The 21,517-nt window shown below is 41.4% G+C and overlaps 1 protein-coding gene across 1 annotated transcript in view; it reads right to left on the bottom strand.

Moving 5' to 3' along the window:
* The window catches only part of cntn1a (contactin 1a), a 41,076-nt gene extending 39,058 nt beyond the window's left edge, over positions 1-2,018 (bottom strand). Inside the window, 2 exon segments of the mRNA XM_053426457.1 lie at positions 1,294-1,428; positions 1,934-2,018. Of these exon segments, the coding sequence (XP_053282432.1) occupies positions 1,294-1,428; positions 1,934-2,018 (220 nt within the window).
* Between the last annotated feature and the right edge of the window lie 19,499 nt (positions 2,019-21,517).

The following is a 21,517-nucleotide window of genomic DNA, read 5'->3' as shown; positions in this document are numbered from 1 at the left end:
CCTGTCTAGTGGGAGGGGCCATGGGGTATATAAGGGGTGAGCTGCTGTCCTTCTGACAGTCTGCTGCATGCTGTTGCCGGAGGAGGTTGTCGGTGTTGTGCAGGGTGCTCAGCTCTCCACGGAATATCTACTGAGATGTTTGGGTTTTGGCCTCCTATGTATGTTGTGCACTTATTTTGACACTTTGGGAGAATAAATGTTGTTATAAACCAATTTGCAACTGTGTGCCTTGCCATCTTTGGGTTTGAAAGTCCAGTCTTTTTAAGGTTACATTACCTTCACCCGAGGCGGGGTGTGACAGATGGTATTTCCAGAATCATATTGTGAGCTTTAGCTGCAGTGCTGCCACAATATTTGTCACAAATACAATCCCATATCAGTAAAAGAGAAAAAAATTATTCCAAGACCCCGAGATCTCAACGTCTGTTTGAGACGAATGAGTTGTGAAGTCAAAATTCCCAATGTAATCTCCCATTTTTTTGGGCTCCATGTGCAATCCAATCTGAAACAAGTGAGAATAGCCGCGGGAATGGGAGCACAGAGGAGGTTGTATGGTTTGTAGACAGGTCATTTTCAGGGCCGCTGTTTTCTGTCCACTTTGCTTTCCAGCACAGATGACTGCACAGCAAGATCAGAAAAAAAAAAAGCAATGAAAACAACAGGAGCTCTGAGAGCACAATGACCCGGCCTGGTCCATCAGCTACACATCTATCCTGATAGCTTTTTCCTACAATTTGTGCTGTTTTTATTTGGACTCAGAGTCAGGTCAACAGGTTTTTGAACATGTAAAAATATATACAATGTAAAAGAAATTCAAGTTTGTACATGTGTACTGTGAAAATATGAAAAATGTAATGTCACAGAAAGATTTAATAATTATATCTAATTATCATGACTGTCACATTGCTGAGGCTGAGGCTGCCTTCTGACATTGACTGAACTCATGGGCTGTGTGCGATAAATGAAATGTCTGAGTCAGTAGCTCACTTTTCCTGCCAACCTCTTTGGAATGTCAGAGTGACAGCATATGTGGTGGATACGGAATTGAAAAAAACCCAAAGGAATACTCTCTGACTCTCAACCTCCTTCTGTGCTCCTCATATGTGAAAGGCAAACTCTGGAAAATGTCCCCAATCCTTGTCTAAAAAAAACAGGTTGAGGGTAAGGTATGATTTTTAGCGACATGATTCTTTCTTATCTTTCACAGCAGGAATCCAGCATCTCAAAAATACCATTTGACACATTCTGTTAATTCACTGAAGCTGTTCTCTTTTTCGCTGATGTGCTACCAACCTGCAGGAGAGAATGAGAGGACCAGGAGATGGAGGAGCAGGGTGAGGTGCAGCATGATGCTGAAGTGAGAACCACCTGGTGGGGTTACAGCTTAAAGCTCAGCTGATGGAACATTAGCAGGACTGCCTGGATTTCCTTAAAGAGAGGGAAGAAAACACAAAGAGAGACAGATGGTTAGATTTACAGAAAAACATGTTTTGTTTGAAGCAACTGTGAATGTAAAGAAAGATGATGAAACCTCAGGTCAGATAATTAACATAGTAATAACACATATAAACAGTTGGGAAAAGAGTCTGTTGACATTTATAGTATTTTATTCTAACAAAGACATTTTTACACAAGCAAAAAAGAAGGCTAACAGCATCAGCCTGTCAGAAAGGAAAAGAGCATATTAATGTTGAATAAATAGCTGAATTTTGTTAAGCACCATTTATGATTTAAAAAATACATCTCATGAAAACCTTAAAATTTGGTTTTGTACAAAACAGCAACATCACATTTGAGAAGCTGGAAATGTTGATTATTGTTCACCAACTAATAATCTCAACATTATGTGTATTTGTCTCGCGGGGAAGCATTAATGTGAAAACTGTATCAGCATCAACCGGTGTCACCGGCCATGACAACAACCATCTCTGACCGGGACGGTGCTTCAGTGTGTTAGATGTGTCTCTGCTTCCTGTCAGCTTCTCAGGCACAAGCTCCTTGATTGGTCCACACCTCATGATTGACATTTAGACAGTTGCCAGAAGGAATCCTCAGCACTGGTTTAGCCGAGCAGTCATCTCGCTGCTCGCTCACCGCCCCCGGGATGTCAACACCACACCAGGAATCACCAGACCAGCACCGGGCACTGAGCCTGGCGCCCAGTCCGAGTGTGGACGAACACCACGAGCACTCACTGAGACAGAGAGGAAAGCTGATCTCTATGTAATGGTTGACAATAATCTCCATATCAATGATACTATGAATAATGTGTTTAAAATAATCTGTTTCATAAAACGCACTGTGGCAGGAGATTCTGAAACAAGGAAAATAATCAAATTCAGCAATGTTTGAGTTTTTGATTTGATGTTAAATGTCAATAAAAACTTAATAGATCAGTTTATCTAAAAGAAACAGAAACAGTCAATGGAATAAGATGGTAAATACTTTGCGTGTGTAAGTTGCATACACTTCTTGATATTTTACGAGCTGAAAAGGAAAACATCTCATCTACATAATTTTAATTAATCATAATGATAATAATTATACTATTCTTCTTTTCCAAATTTGAAAGTGGGTTGACCAGCACACTTTCAAATTTAGCACTTCATCTTTGTATTTTTTTTCCAGTATCATAGAGCATTAGCTCAGCAAACCTGTCCATTTACTTGCTGGTTGTGCTGGACTGTTGTGCGTTGATTACAGTGTAATTGAACGTGAGGCAGATTCTATTGATTCTTTGTGCACAGCCCGAGGTGTCGGCTGTCGGGGACTCAGAGGTGCGACCGCAGAATTGAGATCTCACTGTCGCCAGACAAATGGAGGCTTGTTGCAGAAAACGGATTAGAGAAGAGAATCGGTTTAATGTTGCAGCTTTGTATGACACAAACACAACCACACTGGAGACTGCATATTCAAACACACACAAAACAGGGCAGACGTCCTGTACAATTAAAGCCCAGACACAGTAAGTTGGTTTTAATGTCCGAGCTGTACAGCTGCGGGGGAAACAATACAGAGGCGATTTCATTTTCACACTGGCCTGTATCCTAGCAACAGTTTTCAAAAGGAGCAGTTTGTGTGCGACGGGGGGGCTCTTGTAGAAAGCAAGGAAACTATACAAACACTGATTTGAATCTGGAACAACACTGCTGCTGGGGAACGAAGACCTACTGTGCTCTGCTCATTTCTATGTTACAGCGGGTCCTGAAGTTTTGAAGAAAAACAGAAGTAATGTGAAAAGTGCACATTATAGTGAAAAACCACATTCAGAAACAAGTTAAACTAAGTAATTATACCTAAGTTTAATTAAGAATAAAAGTGTAATGATAACTAACATATCTGATTCATGCAACAAAGTTACGCAAAATGAAACAATTGAGGTTACTGAGCTGAGTATCTGTAGTCTACTGTCCTCAACCACCAACTGATCGTGGTTTACTTATGAAGGAGCTGCAAAGATATGGCATTAGAGGGGTAACATATTCCTGAATGAGAAGCTTTAAGAACAAATATCAAAGTGCTCAAGTGAAAGATTTTGATTCAGAATATATGATGGTTGCCTGTGGAGTACCACAAGGCTCAGTGCTGGTTCCAGTACTTTATATTAATCATATTTATAAGTTTAATGTTGTTTATTTATTGTTAAATCATTATGTTTTTCTATATTTGCTAATGGCAGATGTATTTTGCTCAAGCAAAGGGATGAAGCAACATTAGATGAATCGTTTAGGAATTGAAAGAATATATAAAAATTATTATAAATATTCTTGTGACTGAAAATATGTTAGAAAACATATCAAGTCAAACCTGTCTAAATCCATTACAGTTCTTTTAACATTACTCACCATTTATTCTTTAATGTACTCTTACCTACAAAACCAAGCAATTTCATCTTTAGATTCCAAAAAGAGCAATAAAAGTTTTCATAAAGATTGATTGCAACGACCTAACTCACTAATACTTCCAGACACTTATGGACTGAAGGAGCTTGCACTCTTAACAAATGCTGTTTAAAGTAAAACACCAAACAGTTCCTGGCTGAATCATAGAGTGCTCACTGAGAGAGAGCAGATATCCACTCAGGGGATATTAGATATTAGAACAAAAGAGGGCAAGGACAAATGTATTTGTACTATCTGACTATAGTTATTTGTCATGCTTTGTTCATCTGTTTTTATATTCTTATTATCTTTATTCTACTCTTATCTATATTCTTAAAAGTTTCCAACTTCATTTTTTATATTGATTTATTTTGAAGAACTTATGTGGTCTCACAGGAGTAATAAAATAAAAATCAGGCAAAACAATGAAAAAAAAATGTTTACTGAAGCTGTTCCCCTCTTGACTTCAGTGCACAGCTACTGTAGGTATAATTTCTGACTCATGAATCATAAATGATCTTAATAGGTGCACTTAGGAGATGAGAGTGGATGACAATGATCCTAGTTATAGCATAACAGTACATTGCGAGGGAACCAATCCCATTTATCCCATTAAGAACTGCCACTAAATTGATATAGTATAAGAAAAAGAACCATCAGCCCAGCAGCACGCAGGACGGCAACATGCTCTTGTAATCAGTATTAATGGAGCCTCATCCTGTCGTTTCTTAGCAGCCTGAATGCATGTGATGAGAGCGCTCAAGTCATCACAGTAAATCACAAGGCCCAGACCTGACAGCCCTCAAACAAGGCCATTTATTATCCCCCTATAGCTCACATCCTGGATATTACCAGGGCTATTACTGCTTCTGGTTTGATTTGTCGGTTTTTCTTATCAAGGTTTTTCTTTCTTCCCGTCTCGCAGCTTTCTTTCTTCGCAGGCCGAATTACAATCTCCTTCTGCCTCCCATTAGAATTCTCAACCTCATAACTCTGGAATCAGAAATCAAGTTACGCGGAGTCGAGGCTGCACGGGGCAGATTGTGGGATTTTACAGCTGCACTTCGATGGAAAATACTGTCATCTCTGCTGTTTATTATGACCCCGTAACCCCTTCGGGGCACCAGGGTCTCGGTGAAAGTGACTGGAACCTCTCCATCTCTGCGCTTGACCTGATGCAAGCTGCATAATCAAGTGAGGGGAACTTTGCAGAAATGTCTTTTCTTATCAGCGGGGGCAGATCCAGTGATGTGGGGGAGGAGGGGCGAAGGGAGACGAGGATAGGGGTGGAGGAGGGGACGATGGAGGGGTCAGAGTGTTCAGCTTCAAAAGCAAGATGTTGCTCCAACAGCCCCCCCCACCCCCATCACCACCACCCCTTACACACACACACACACACACACACAACACACAAACACACCACAATCAGTCATTCACAACAGATTCACAGTAATCCTGCAAAGGAGGAAGCCAAGATGGGGTTAACGCTGGATTGGTCTTAATCAGTTGGAGAAGGAGAAATGAGCACTGCTTAGACACAGCGCCAGCTCCTGCAGCTTCCAAGCCATGAGTGAACCACGGAACCAGTCTATACCCAGTGACCAGCACCTCTCCACAACTATTGATGAATGTGTTAGGTTTCAATTATTTGAATTCCAGGAGGATGCAAACACTTCTAGTTGGAGGACAGAGCTGGAAAAATGTGTCGGATAATTGATTAGATGTTCCACTGGGAACTCATCTGTAAATGTCCTGATAATCAATCTATAGTTTCAGTCGTTTATTGAGTGAAAAAGCCAAACACATCTGGTTCCAGCTACTGTGGGCTTATATGTGTTATACTGTTACAAAGGGAATATCTTTAGATATGGTCCAATCTTGGTTTTTCAGATGACGACTGATAAATTCATCTGGAAATAATCAACGGGATAATCAATAATGAAAATAAATGCAAGTAGAAGCCTCAGTGTTGTAGTATTATCCAACATAAAAAGAGTTTGTATGTTTAATTTCTCCCAGATTTGTATCTGTAGTATTAAAATACCCCCTCATAAACCAATTGTTCATTGCTAAATATAATAATGTGATTTACTCTATACTAAAGCAAAAGTCCAAATTTTTTCATATTCTTCACAAATATTGAAGAGTGATACCACTCCCACGTGTCCTTCCACCGGTCCTCTTTTCCATCTTTCAGCAAGAAAGTAAAAAAGTAGTGGTTGTTTCCAACATGTCAAATTAGTCCTTATATAGTGTAATTTCTTACTGGTTAAAGTGGGATTTCCTTTTTTCATCTCAACTTGCATCTACTGGTGGGTCACTCAAACCAAAGCATGAGATCCAATATTGGAATGCAATATTAATGAGGTATATAGTGACCACTCACTTTGGGATACGGCAGACATGTTTTAGTGAATATTGATCCCGATTAAATTAAGATCAAACTGTGAGACATTGGGTCTGACATCATCTGTAAGAAGCAGTGGTGACTTAGTCTGGTTTAAGGAGAATTAACATTCAATCTCTTTAGCTTTATTCATCCAGAGCCTGATGAGAGTTGCTGTCCTCCCTAAATTCAGATAGTAAGAACATTCGAACCATCTTAACGACACTGAAAATAGATTTTGTATATTAATGGGATCCAATACTCAGGTTTGCTATATAATTCCAACTTTAGAAATGTAATTCTGAAATGAAAAGGGAAAACTATAAAACAGCACCTTTCTCCTCACATCCTCTGTAATAAGACGTCTGACTGTGAAAACATACTGTATTTTAACATTAGGAAGAAACACAAGCTGTGAATCATTTCATTTTTATGCTGAAACAGTGTTATTTTACCACAATGTTATGAATTATTTATGACAGAATCATTGATTTGGATTGTGAAATGAGCCACAGACTGCCTGTGTGTCTCCCTAACCTCTGCTCTGAGAGATGCACTCCTTTTGTTCTGTATCAGGGTGGGAAATTAGACTGGACTTGGCTTCAGATAAACAGGTTTATTCCTCCCAGAAGTCCAGCAGAATGATTCAATTAAATCGTAGGATACAGACATAGGCTTTCTAAACCTATTACGCAGCAGATGCAGCCGTGACCCCAAGACACTGACAATCACACCTACAGAAATGGTCTCTTCATTTTCCACTGTACAGGCCTCCTGTTTCTAAGCAGGGGCATGCTCAGCACTTGAAAGAATACCACTTGGTAAAAGCCATATGACTGGACCGCATGGTTTATGTGCAAATTAATAAATGACTACTTTATATGGGAAGTAAGTCTGCAGGAAAATTGCTGTAATAGGCTGATTATGGTCTTCACATTATCATTCAGCCCTTCATCTGTTCACTACTCTGTGGTCACAGGTACTGGGTTTTAACTCTGTTCCCAGGAAAGCAGTTTTCAATTACGTGATCTCTTGTCACACTGCTGAACAAGTATTAATTAGTAACGGAAATGGTTCCCTTGAAGCAAAATGTCACTCACCCATTTCCAAACCCGGTTCAGCACTGCTAAAATGCTAATTTCATAACTGGGACATCATCCAATCAACACCCACATAAAGCAAATACAACAGCTGGTTTTCAGATTTCTATCCATGCTCCATCATCTATGTCAGCTGCTGTGTGGTCAGCAATCGGAGGGGAAGCTCCACCTCCCACGCATGGGGCAATGGAGATTCTCCTCTTTGGAAGTAGCTAAGGGTTTTAATAGAATACAAGTCCGTTGATTGGTCTTTAGATGCAGTAATACTTAAAGGAGACATATTATGCTCCCATTTAGATTCATCATTTTAACTTCTTTATATTACTTCATAAGGGTTTACATGCTGTAATCTCCCGAAAAATCCTCACTTTCCTAATTCTATCCTTTACTGCAGCTCCTCCTTTCAGCTTGGTTCTAGCTCCTGTCTCTTGAGGGCCCCCCTAAGGATGAAGCTCAGTCTGTTCTGATTGGCCAGCTGTACAGCTCTGTTTCAATAGGTCAACTGCTTCGAGCGAAGGCAGGAAATGTTGGCAAATGTGGGGCAACCAAACATCATGTGACATCACGATACTCCGCAAGTATCGGCTGGACTGACGAGGCGCTTCAGTAGCTTCAGGAGCAGTGTTGTGGTCCCGCCAAAGATTAACTTTATCGGAACTTAATGTTAGCCTGATTTCTTCCGATTTATTTTTACATTTTTGCTTACTACTCAATAAGCCCCTGCAAGAAATAATACTTCTGACATATTTTAGGACAAGTGCTTCAGGCTGTTACTTGTTGTGTACAATCTCATGCACAGATTGCTTCCTGTAGTTATTTTGTCCTTCCCAACCCAGAAAGCAGACAGACTTAGTTTAAAGTATTATTCATGATGTAATCCAGCTGCAGATGATCCAGTCATGGCTCGTTCACTGTGTCAATCTGTCTCTCGCCCTCCCTCCCACCTCCTCCCTCTGAGGAGAAGAAGCCGCCTTGCTAATGTAAGCTATTTATCCAAACCCCTGCCGTCAACACAAAGCCCCCCAAGGCCAGTCAGGCTAACAAACCTCTGCTGACCTGAATATCAATGACACCAGTCATTCAATCCATGAAGACTGGACCTGGACCGCTGTAGGAATTAATATGAATGTATAAAAACAAATGCAGCAGTGCAATAGCACTTTCTTTAAATCATAAGATATCATGTCACAGTTTGTCCACTGTCAAGCAGCAGTGTGAGTGACAAACCAGGAGAAGGGGCTGACAGCTGATCATTTTGTTATCATAAGTAAGTATAGTAATTGGCTTTTGCGAACGTTTACACCAAGTAAACTAAGTGGCGTGTTTTATAAAAGGGCCCTGACAAAAATGATCATGGAAAAAATAACCATAATAACAGTGATGAGGGACATTTTTCGACAAATCATAGACTGCATCTAAAAATGAATGACGTGACTGTTCCCATCAGTCAAGTCAAAGGGTCTCAATCGCTCTCTCGTGGCTTGCTGCAGTATATTTTCAAAAAAAGAATTGCCTCCTGGGACATGGACTAGATTAAGAGATTAAGATGCATTTATTAGTCCCAAACACATGCACAGGCACACTCATGCAGGTAGGGAAATGTAACCTCTGCTTTTGACCATGAGCGGTGAGCGACCATGTACGGCGCCCGGGGAGCAGATGTTGGGGGAGTAAGGTGCCTTTCTCAGGGGCACTAGACAGGGTAGGGAGAATCCTCTTGGATTTTTGGACAGATCAATCCAGGTTCGTCTTTTTGTTGTTTCTCCGTGGAGTCGAACCAGAGACGAACCAGATACCTTTTCTGCCCATAGTCCAAGTTTCTGCCACTAGTCCACCGCCTCTCCTACACTACACTAATAATAAGTCAAAGGTCAATTAATAAGTACATTTATTTACACAACTGAAGATATGTCCCTAGCATCAAATGGTGGTAGGCATTAATTAGTCACTTAATCTTTGATTACAAGGCCAAAAGACTTGTTAATTCTAAGTGCACAACTGAGGTTATGTATCAGCTAACACCTGCTAACACCTGCTAACATCTGCTAACATCTACTGGTAGTTGGTAACTTAGGTAGAAATCCTTCAAACGTACCCCAAAACCGAGGGTTAAAAGTCATGATTGACGCTAAGACTGACTTTCAATTGGTCAAGGGCGTGTGTCTGTGGGACATCACTACTACTGGGCTCAATCCCCGATCGCTGCTTTGCTGACTCTGGACGAGTTTGCATCGGGGACATTTTGGCTTCATTTACAGATGGTAGGATGAAGTGGGGGTGCGGTGCCTATCTTTATAAACAGTCTATGGTAAATGCACAAATCTAACCAATTAAGAAGAATTGCAGGGCAGATGGAGGATATAAAACATCAGCCTACGGACAAGATGAATATGATAACAATTCCAACATTGGGTTTTCTTTTAAACAATCGATCCTCAAGACCTAAATCTTAGAGCAGAAGAGAAACCCGTGTGATTAACAGCGGCCTCCTCTGCCTTCCACTCTGATTTTACCATTGCTGTTCATTTATTACAACATAAAATAAAAAGAACAGTAATTCATGACACATAAATGCATTGACCTTTCACGCAAAGGCCACGAAAGAGTGCGATACAGTCTGTGGTTGCATCACACTCAAGACAAAACCCAGGTCTGAAATTCTCTAAGCGCCTCTTAGTATGAAAAGTGTGTCACATTGTGTGAGATAAATTGCGCCATAAAGGCAGAGGTCAGAGGAGACGTGCCCTCTATGAAGAAAAAACCATTCAGCTTAATTACTTCATGCTACATGTGTCCAATAAAGATATTGGATGTATGATCTTTCTATGGGGGAGCAGGGACACGCTTCAGAGGCTACATATCATACTCTCCATTCACTGATGGCCGTACACTCTAAATAACTGTAATTACCAAGACACAGAGTGCTGCTTGCGGCTGATGACAGAGCTACACAGATAACAGAGGGGACTTCATATACAGTAATTAAAGTGTGCAGAAGTAAACTGAACAAAAACAATCCCTACCGTCAGATTGTGCTTTGAAAGGCTCTTGGAGGATAAGAGTAAACAAAGTGCATTTATTCTGTTGTGGGCAGTTACAATTAAAATGGCAAACAATTGTAAGATTACTCTATTATTCACCCCCTTATTGGATTAGTCTGTGTGAACACAACATTAGGTGAAAGATTAATGGAGGCAGTGTTTAAATATCATCATAACATTAGCCACAAACACCACAATCCTAGTTAATTGCATTACGGTCAAGAAGAAGAGGAGGTGGTTGTCACCACACAACCCTATATTAGACACACAGGGAAACAATCAGGGCTCTGCCATTTTGCTCAGTGCTTACCTTGCTATGGAGAGCTATCATGCCTGTGGCTGTGTGACGGGGATGAGCTACTTAGCAGCCCGTGTCCCCCATCCCCTCCAACATGCCTAATGCCAAGTGTCCTAAATACTCCTCACTCCATTGTATGCCTCAGAAACAAGCGGCGCCGCTGGATGGATGCGCTCTCTCCAAGGTGGAAAAAGGGGGGACAGAGGGACAATGGCAAAAAGAAAAAGGCTAATTCCCCGAGCAGGACAGGGAACCATGCAAATGGGACGCCGCTGAAGAAGCCTCCCCCCGTAGTGAGAGACTCCAACGAGGGGTCTTCTCCCGTCACTGTGGCCAGGCATGGGGTTTTAATCTTTTAAGCCCTCCCATCCCACTCACACACACACACACATGCAAAGACACCCCAGCACAAAAAAAATACAAATTGAAAACACTCACTGACAGACACAATTTCCCCCCCTCTGCACCCAAACAACCACCCCCACCTCCCCAACTCCTCTCTCATCATTAGCCTGGCAGAGGGCCAGACGTCCCATCAGCACTGTCATAATCGTCCACTGTTGCAGAGAAAGCTATTTCTCTACTGGAAAAGATGCTTGGCCAAGAAAACGAATGCTTTGCAAAAATAAAATTGCAACTGTGTGTCAGACATGAAAGTCTGTGATACGGGGTTGATGGTTCTATATCTCTTTAATGTTATTCTGTCAGTAGTGAGCACACTGTGAAGTTTGGTGTCCCACATCTTCTGCATTTCTTTCCCCTCTCTCCTATTCTATATATCTTCCTTGAGAAAGCCAACAATAATTGAGCTCTGCTTTGAAGTTCATTTATCTCCTTTAAAAGAAAAAGGATTCACTTTTTTTTGTTATTAATGAGTCTGACCACTGAATATCTCAAAGCTTGTCATGCAAAGATGAACCATAAATCACCCCAACGTCATCAAGTTATATAATCCATCCTATTACTGTGAGCTGCTCATTAAATACAGGAGGTCACATTTAATATAAGTTATAATAATGTTTTCTTATGTTGTCAAACATCAGACAGAGTTGTAAAGAATGAGATCAGACTTACATTTGAACTTAAGTTCACTTTAGAAACACACAAAACATTTGTCAAACTGTAACTCAAATCTTATGATTCAGATTATGACTATATATCCACCTATATTAAGTTATCGCCCTTATACCAAAGACATGCTGGAGGGAGTTTCTCCAAGTCCAAGTCAAACCTGACAATGTCCAACTCTAAATTCTAAATTCTAAAATATTAAATGAAAATATGAATATTGGCAAATACTACCAAATATTAAACGTGTAAATATCTGCCGGCTAATTACAACTAAAATGTTTTTTTTAAACATTTAAGAAGATGAATTTCTGACTTGAAGAGTCATATCTTTCTGGAGGGAAAATTTTATTGAGAGAAATGCTAAAGAAAGTAATGTGCCTTTACTTAAAGGAGAATTCTGGTATTTTTCAACCTGAGCCCTGTGTTTATGAACGTTGGTGTGTGAAGGAATAGTACTTACAAAAACTCAGAAAAAAAACCCATTAACAAACATGGTACCCAGGTTGACATACATCAGAATTCCTGTTAACCATTAACAATCATTAACCAAGACCCTACACCCAAACCTGTGCCATGGAGCAACTCCCCTTGAAACAGCAAAAAGACAAAGTCTTTGTTTACTAACATTAGCAGCATCTCTGCCCTGTTCTGGGGACAAGAGGCAGCCAACATTGTACAAATTCTTACATGGTGCCTCTGGGCTGCATTAGCTTATATAAACGCTGAGCAAGTGTTGCAGGGATATGCTCGAGCGGACACTAGAACAGACTTAATCGAGTTTTTGTTGCTTTAGCTCTGTTACCACATACAGGAGCATTTTAGCAAACCAGTTTATACTGCCTGGACCGCACCCAGCTGGATATGACAACATAATAAATAAAATATATGATCCGGCCAAAGAGAAACAAAAAAGGATTTGTACCAGGACTACATAACACAAAGCAAAAAAATAGATTGAAACTATTGGATTTCATTGTGTTTATTGATGCAGAGGTCCAGAATCTTTGCATAGACACAACTACCATCTATTTTACAAATTTATGTCCAGCTGACAGTTCAAGTGGGAGGAGAAGCATCTGTTCGGATTGATTTTGACTCACTCCAAAGACCTTACATTGTGTAGAATGACACAGACAAGGATGAAGCCTTATACAAAACAGCAGCAACAAGAGAGCATGTGAAATGCAGCCATCATGCCCAGCCTCAACATGTTGACGTTTCCACCCATAAGCCAGTAAACGTGAGCTGGACCTCAACCATGTTCAAACTGAGCCTTCGTTTTGATTTCACAACTGTAAAGTGTTGTGACTACACAGGCAGAGAGACCGACACATGCGTTGAATTCCATTTGTTCATTACATTGTACTGAAAATGTCTAGAGGGGCTGTAGATGAAAACGCAAAAATCACAGTCAGTTACTCTGGACATTTTCTGGGACTTATCCTGCAAGCCTTCTGGTAAAATATCAAAGAAATGTCAAGTTAAATCCAGACTTTTCGGTTTTCCGGCTGCGTTCTTATATGTGAAAGTTTGGAGTAAGCCTAGGGAAAGTCCTCCAAGCCACCTGTGTGCTTATAGGTATAGGTGTCTCCTGGACCACAGTTTGCAGTTATCACAACCACAAGGTGAAAACAATATCATCCGCACTGTTGCAGCTGGTAACAACACTAGTATTATCTTAGGCTGTAAGTAAAAGTAACTACCACTTACATAAGTGATTATGGAGCATGAAAAGGTTTCAGCATTCTGCAGTGAAAGTGGTGAAAGTGTGTGTGTTTGTGTCTGAATGTCCCCGATGAAATTAGGAATTTGCTGATGTCTTTACTTAGTAGGAAAAGCCGTAAGTCATAAAATGAATCAGGTCAAGAGGGTAGAAGACGATGCTTCAGACAAAATTCCCTCGAATGGCTTCCGTCCAAATAAGACACATAGGTCACTAAAAAGTCAGGAGAACTGTGCAGATAGAGGCAAGAAGCAGCATTTCTTCCTTTTAGCAGGCGACTGTTCATAAACCCTGAGCTCGCTGGTTAATCAAAACCGCCTGCAAATCTCTCCTGAGCATGCAGCATGTGGGCTGAGGGAGCAGTTGCAGTGCATAAGGCGGGTGTCTGGCTGGATTCATTGATCCGTCTTTTTCTCCTCTGTGGTTTACCCAGAGTGTCTGCCTCAGCATGGCCCCACCTTTGACAGGAATGAAAGAGGATCATTTTCTTCTGTCCTTTTTTTACCAGGACTACAGCACTTTCAGATAAGGTAAACAAAACTTCTGCTGTTTCACCAAAGCAGATAAAAACAGTATCAGGCGACTGCTGCTGTTTGTTTCCTACCCTGACCACACTAATGTGAATATTTTGCAAAACATCGTTTTTCATTTTGATCGTGCTTCTTCTCCACAAACCAACGCTGTTTTTAAGACTCTAGAATACACATTTTTCAAATGTTTTCCCAGTATGTGTCGGTGTACAACAGAAACTTTTGGGAACTTCTATTTCTACTTTGGCTCTGCCCACTGCTGCGTTATGTAATGAACACGCTCCAGAAACAACAACAACAACAATGGTGGCTATATATACTTGTTTCTCTACATTTGGTTGGCAAGAAACTAAATACAAGTTTGCAGCTAAATGTATCATCACTGCACCACCAACATTCACAGGGTTCTGCTTCATCCAACATCACTTAGACCACATCATTCTTCTGTAGTACTGACGGATTGTTGATGAACACTTTATCCCCGCCTACTTGGCCAGCATGCTCGTTTTGGGGTTCTTGTGAGGATGGATATATTTTGTTGAATGAATGTCATTAGGAAGTTTTAATGAAGGGGAAAATATTGATAGTAGTATAGACAGGCCTCAGTTCAATCTCGGAAATCTAACAGTCTAAGTAAAAGTATTTACTTTATTATTGGACGTAAACTTCATCATATAAATTATTTTCTGAGACTGATATTAAATAAATGAACAAATAACAAAGAATCTCTTCTCTTTTGTAAAATAGCAAAGAAACTAACGGTACAATTCTGGTATTGCACAAGCACATGATGAGTTCTCCAATGCCAACTTGGTTTTCTGTTAAACAAAACCTCTTCCAAATGTAATCAAAGGCAGTGAAAGTAAAATATTCACCAATTATCTAATTGGAGTATCTGCAAATTACAATCAGCAGCTTACGGATCATGCATGTAAATGTGTCACTTATTAGTGCATCACTAAGCCCCACCCATTTTTTTCTCTCTAACGGGTTAAAGCAAACATTAAGGATTAATGTCAGTTACAGCTTAAAGTAGATTCTGTGTTTACATGGACTAACTGATGATGGAAGAAATGTGGGTCTCAGTTGTAATAAGTCTTTTTGCTGTTTGAAATCGGCTGTGCCCTGGTTTCTGCTCCCTGAAATCACATTTGATGGGGTGTTGCATATTTAGAATACAATGAGGAGACTGGATGCATGAAAAGAAGAACTAAGACTATAGCTCTTATGAAGCATTTCCTGTCCAGGCTTTCAAGAGGGAAATGAGGTCTACGTTGTTTTCATTACATCAGCTGTTCAGTCCTTCTAATATACAGCTGTTCGCCATGTTTGCTTTATTCCTGCAAACACCCTTGTATGCTTGTTTGGCTCTGAATTGGTGTGTTTGTGTGTGTGTTTGCGCGTGTGTGTGTTGATGTGTGGGCGATTGAGTAAGCAGCGACGTGTGTGCCACCTCATGTACTACAGGTTAAGAACAGGTCAGCGAATCAGAGATATTCACGTGCCAAACATGAATAAATCAACTTGCATATTGCTAAACAGATACTTCTGCTGCTGATTATGGTCTATTGGTGGAAGGACGGGCACGAGCACGTTCTCTCAAAGGCTTGACTTCAAGCCAAAAATAAATTGTCCTCTTCCGCCCACATCTGATCCTTTCTCCAAACCCCCTTTTTTCACTGCTCAGTGATTCAGTCCAGGAGAATAGAAGCAGAGGCAGCTTCTCAACTTGTGACAGAGGAGAAGAAACTGCCCAAATTGCCCAAAATAACTTTTGTGTGCTTGTTAATACGAGCAGCGCTGAGAGATTTGAGTGAATGAAGGCCCCATGAAAGGCAGACAGCTCTCATTGCAGGTGTTTTCTGTAAGTGTGTCAGCCGGGGAATGAGGGAGGGAACGTGGTGCAACTGGATGACTTTGATTAGCTGATAAGAGAGAAACACACACAAATACTGATTTAGTTTACCAGTCGAGAAACAAAAGAAAACTAAGCGAGCCTGACCTGATTCTTTTTGTGTCAGAACCGAAACACAAGCCCTATGCGTTTAATGGAAGCTGATCTGAGTTTGTGTTACCCCTCTCATGGCTACTGCCGGTTTTCTCCGATTACAGACACAAACAGTGTAAAAACTAAATCCAGCATAACCCAGCCATTGCGACCAAACTCAACCCTAAACGAAAATCCTTAACAAAAATGTACTGAAATCGTCCTGAGTAAGTAAGGAAATATTGGGACACATTGGGGCTTGGGCCGGTATGCAGACTCTATAGATATCTAAATGTGACCACATCTGTTCATCTCCCTGGCAATTTAAAGTTTGGAAGATTAATCCCTGGTTATGACCTGACTGAGTTTAACTGCTAATCTGCTTGGTCAGTACTGTGTGTGTGTGTGTTTGTGTGTGAGAGAGAGAGAGACAGAAGAAAGCGATAAAAGAGAGATAAAAGTGAGAGAGAGAGAGGGAAAAGACAGAGAGTTAGAGTGAGAGCGAGAGAGAGCGTAAGTGTAAGTGTGTGTGTGTTGTGTGTGTGTGTCTGCGTGTGTGTGTGTGTGTGTGTGTGTGTGTGTGTGTGTATGTGTGTGTGTGTGTGTGTGTCTGCGTGTGTGTGTCTCTGTTATTATGAGATCTGGTAAACACTGACCTGCCACCCGTAGAAAATAAACCCAAAACAGCCACAGTTCAAATATTGCGAAATTGTTATTTAAGCCATGCAGAGAAGGAAGTGACATCACGTGTTCCCAGCCCCTCTCCAAAGCTGCGAGCGCTCTGACGAAGGCACAGTCATGTTCTGCTGCTGATGAATACATGTGAGCCCACTGACATTTAACTGTGCATATAGAGTCATTACGTCGAGGGCCCAGTGACTCACACATCATGGTGTGAAGCAGCTTCACCAGCTACACTGGCAGCACTGTGCACATGCTTGAGGCTCATGGAGACAACACACACGGATAAACAAAGCACTGTAGGGACCGACATTATCACAACGTACGTGACAATGAAGCTAGACTTTTGCCCTAACAGGCCACACTGGGCATACAGCACACATGCCTCCGAGTTGGAGCTTGTAAGGAAAAAATTACACTGACAAAAAAAAGAAGCAAAATAACCGATGATTATTTAATGAATGGTGTCCTTGGCAGATGAAGCATGTACAAGCAAAGCTCGAGAAAAAATGTAAACAAGATGAGAAAAACGCACTTGGAGAACCAAACAGATACCGTATTGCCCAACACCCACTTTTCTCCCGGCTTAAAAACAAAAAGAGGTCAGCACAGTAACCACACACACGTAAATGCTTCAATACGTTCATCCTGTCAGCGTGCAGCACTGCAGTGTGGAGGTAAGATGCTGTTCAGAGGCAGATAATGAGCTGTTCTCTCTGCAGAGGACAGAATCCCAGCACTAGCAGAGTTGAGACACACACACACATACACACACACACACACACACATACATACACACACACACACACAAGCTTATTAACCAAAGCAAACTTCCTGACTCTCTGCTCTGCTCTGGCACCAGCACACACACACACACACACACACATACACTCACAAACACAAAACAGTGAGCTCAGGCTGCCACCCACCTCTGTTCCCATGCACACACCCTGAGCTGCACACAGATGCACCCTTGCACGACTGACTGTAGCTACAGACCCGTTAGCGATGAGTTGGCAGCGGTGGAGTCAGCTACACCATAATGTGTGCCCCGGGATAAACTGCGATAGTCTGCTGCTGCTGGTTAGCAACTGCTGTCATGCCATCCTTGCCTTGCTCTGTCACAGGCAGTCGGTGGCACTGAAGCCGCTCCCCCCCCCCCCCCCCCTCATCACAGACACACAAACATTTAGCTGTCAAATCATCGGGCTCCCCGGCTGTGACCTCACATCACAGCGGAGGAGGAGGAGGAGGACGAGGAGGAGAGAGAGCATTACATGAGAGAGAGAGAGAGAGAGAGAGAGAGAGAGAGAGAGAGAGAGAGAGAGGGAGGGAGAGAGAGAGAGGGAGGAGGGGGTTGGGGTCACATATGTGTGTTTTAGCAAATGAGGGAGAATAATAACAAGGGTATGGCCACAAAGCATGGCAGACAATGTAAGGAGGAAGGAATTACTAGAAGAAGGAAGGACGAGTAAGAGGACTACACTGTATATGTACAGAGGGAAGGATACTGCTGCTGCAAGAGGAAGAGGAAATGATACCAAAATATTTATATTGCAAGTTACAGGGGTGAGAAACAGTGGGAGGGAAGAAGACAATTGCTGAGTTTCCTTCCCTCAACAACACTGGAGGAACAGTAGGAACCAGCCACACTAAGGCAGCTGAGCCCTGCTGTAAATCTTCACCTCCACTCAACCACTCGTCTTCTGAATCAGCTCCTCCACCCATCCTTCCTCTCATCTTCTTATTCTCCTCTGGCCCTGTCTTCCTTTCTTTCCCTTTTTTCTCCAACCTTAACAATCCTCCTCACTGCCACATCCATAATGGATCGTTTTTAAGATATCCGCTTCCTGTAGTGGGGCCCTGTGACCCTGGAGCCAGTCAGACTTTATTGATTCCTGCACTAGAGGAGTCATCACGGCATAGATAATAAGGCTTAGAGTCACACTGAATTTTCTGCATCCATTCCAACCCAAGCTTGGGGAAGTCACTCCATCTTGTCCTGTCTTCCAGTCCTGTCCTGTCCACCACAGCATGCCTAAACATCCAATTAACAAATTGATTTATCAATTTTGAACCGGGAGATGTATTTACAAGTATTTATGTATCGAAAAAAATGGGGTTACAGCAAGATTGAAGAGAAGAATGAGGTAAAGTCAGAATTACTAACTAACATCTGGCTTTTGTCTCCAATCGGCAGTGATGGAAACATGACACCCCAGTAAATGCTTAATTTATCTATAATCAAATCTATTCCATAGAAGCTGATGCTGCACCTTTTATATGCGATATTAGGACCCGCACTGAAATTCCAGGAGTTTTTATTCATGTTGCATCTCACGCAAGATGCAACACCTGCAAGACAGGGAGGTGAGAGAGGTTCCCAGTTTCTGGCACATTTTTTACATGTTGCATGCTTCTTATTTAGTTTTTCAGAGGAACAATTTCCAAAATTGAAATCTCACTTTGATAAAAACTACAGAAACAACAGTAAACAATGTATGACTTATATATGCACCTTACTGAATCAGAAATTGTGCATTGATGTTGGATATTGGCCCCTCTGTGAACTTGGCCCCCTTTATAGCCCCGGATTTAGAAAAATCTTATATCTGCCACCGTGGCAATGGGAAAGGAGGCAATTGCTTTTTTAATAGGGTTAACCTTTGTTACAAAACCCACGTATATTGGCGTGAAAGAGGTAATAGAGTTTCCCTGTGTCAGAGATGCATGAGGAGTCTCCAGTAAATGTGTGCATGCATGTGTGAGTGTTTTCATGCGTGATATTTTCACCCAGAGACAGGGCTTTGCTTACACAACAATTGCTTCAGCTGGAGGATATCACCAAAGCAGCACATAAATCCTGCGTTCATCTTGGCTGCCTTAGTGTGTGCCACAGTCTGACGCATGTCGTGTCACTGAATGTTACATTAAGGCTCATTACACTAGATATCTGCCCGATGCTCTGGCTCGCTGCCCCTCCTTTGGCCCAGACCTCAACATATAGGTCAACACTGGCACTCAAGTGACTAATATGTCACATGCACAATGCTGCTCTTTTTTAAGACTGGACAAACAATCGCTTATAGCCCGCAGCACTGGTTACAGGACAATGCTCAGCACAATAGGGAACAAGCAGAAATCTGAAGTTCAATCTGTTGTTCATTTCAAAGGTATAGCAGCCTTCAGATGAGTTGTTCTCAGTGCTCACAGAAGTGCTGCATCTTGAGGAGCATGGGAGGGAGTCATTAAATAGGGCAATTTTCATGCTTGCTGAACAAAACACATACAATGTAAAGTAGGCAGCTAGATGCAAGGAGACAAGTGGAAATATGTCGTGAAAACAACTTCCCAGCCCTGTATGATGAAGCTTGAATTCTATACAATGAAACCAGACAGACTGACAAAAGATATAACATGTGATTCTGTTTGAATTCTATGTCTCTTTAATAAATAGACAATACAAATAAGGGTGATGTTGATGCAATCTCCTACCATAGAAACTATATTTTCAATGTACTAGCTAAATTCATTTTAAAAGAAATATACCTCACTATCAATGTGTATAATGATTTAACATTAAGATGGCTATTAGTGCGTAAGGTAATGTGTAGTGTGATGTGTAAAACATGATGAAAACTATTTGGGTGGAGTTCTGGACATCAGGCCAAGCTCATGCATAATTTCAACACTTGTCCTCCGATTGCTTGTGCTGGAACCTTAGGCTACTGTGGTGCACATGATCTCTATAAACAGATTGTACATGTGAATATGCAATATCTGAAGGGAAGAGGGACAAGATTTTGAGACAAGATGCTTCCATTTCTAGTTTGACCGATCATGTTTGAGCAGAATGGAGTTGCCGTCAGGTAAACAGTCTGTGCGGAGAACAAGAGGAGGAACGAATTGAACGAATTGCTTTTTAATTTATCTGCATTCATATGCAGATAGCAGTTAACAGATATTAGCCAAAATGCCGTCTGGACCTAAAATCACCTACAAACATCTAACTCATGTGATAAAGAAAGTAGTCGGACGGAAACCAGTGCAAGTTAAACGGAAGACAGAGTCTCGGCCCCGATATCTGCTGGCTCCACTGAGAGCCCCAAAATGTTGGTTGTTCATCATCAGATGATAGGCAATGAGATCCAAGATTGGGGCATATAAGTTTAGGTCGAGGTTTCACAATCATGCATCCACTGACCACAATCCAAAGGATTTCAAAATGGAGTTTGTGCAAATTACTATTTGCTACAGAGATTTCTCAAGTTGTGTTGTGAAATCTCTGTTATTACTGAGACGTTATTGTTGTTGAACTATTCGCCTGTTTTGACACACATTTAATTTTCATTCACATTGTGTTCAGCACAGTGTGTTCAGCCCAGTGTGTTCAGCACAGTGGCCCTGTCCTGTGCAGGAACTCGCAAGGCACACATCCAAAGGGCCAGCTCCTTCTCTTCACACTCCAAAATGCATTTGAATTTGGAATATTCATTGAATGTTTATTGATATTACATTGATTTATTACCTGACTCTACCTATGATCGACAAATGTAATATTTGAATAGAATTTAGTCAAACTGAGGCTGAATGATCACTGGAGTGAGCACATGTGACAGTAACAGTGACTTTGTCACAGCTTTACTCCGTGCTGTCACGTCTATGTTCACAGCTTCATGCAGTATTCATGAGAGAGAGTTACCCACACAGTGCCATATAATGATACTGATGATAATGACCATTATTCACATACACACACCCACACAAAGAGGGACACCCTGAGGAGCCAGCCAATGGAAGCAAAGGCAGTGTTGCCATC

Source organism: Pleuronectes platessa, chromosome 7 (genome assembly GCF_947347685.1).
Source record: "Pleuronectes platessa chromosome 7, fPlePla1.1, whole genome shotgun sequence".
NCBI lineage: Eukaryota > Metazoa > Chordata > Actinopteri > Pleuronectiformes > Pleuronectidae > Pleuronectes > Pleuronectes platessa.
The sequence above is the reverse complement of the archived record's forward strand: the minus strand, read 5'-3'. Positions and strand labels throughout refer to the sequence as shown.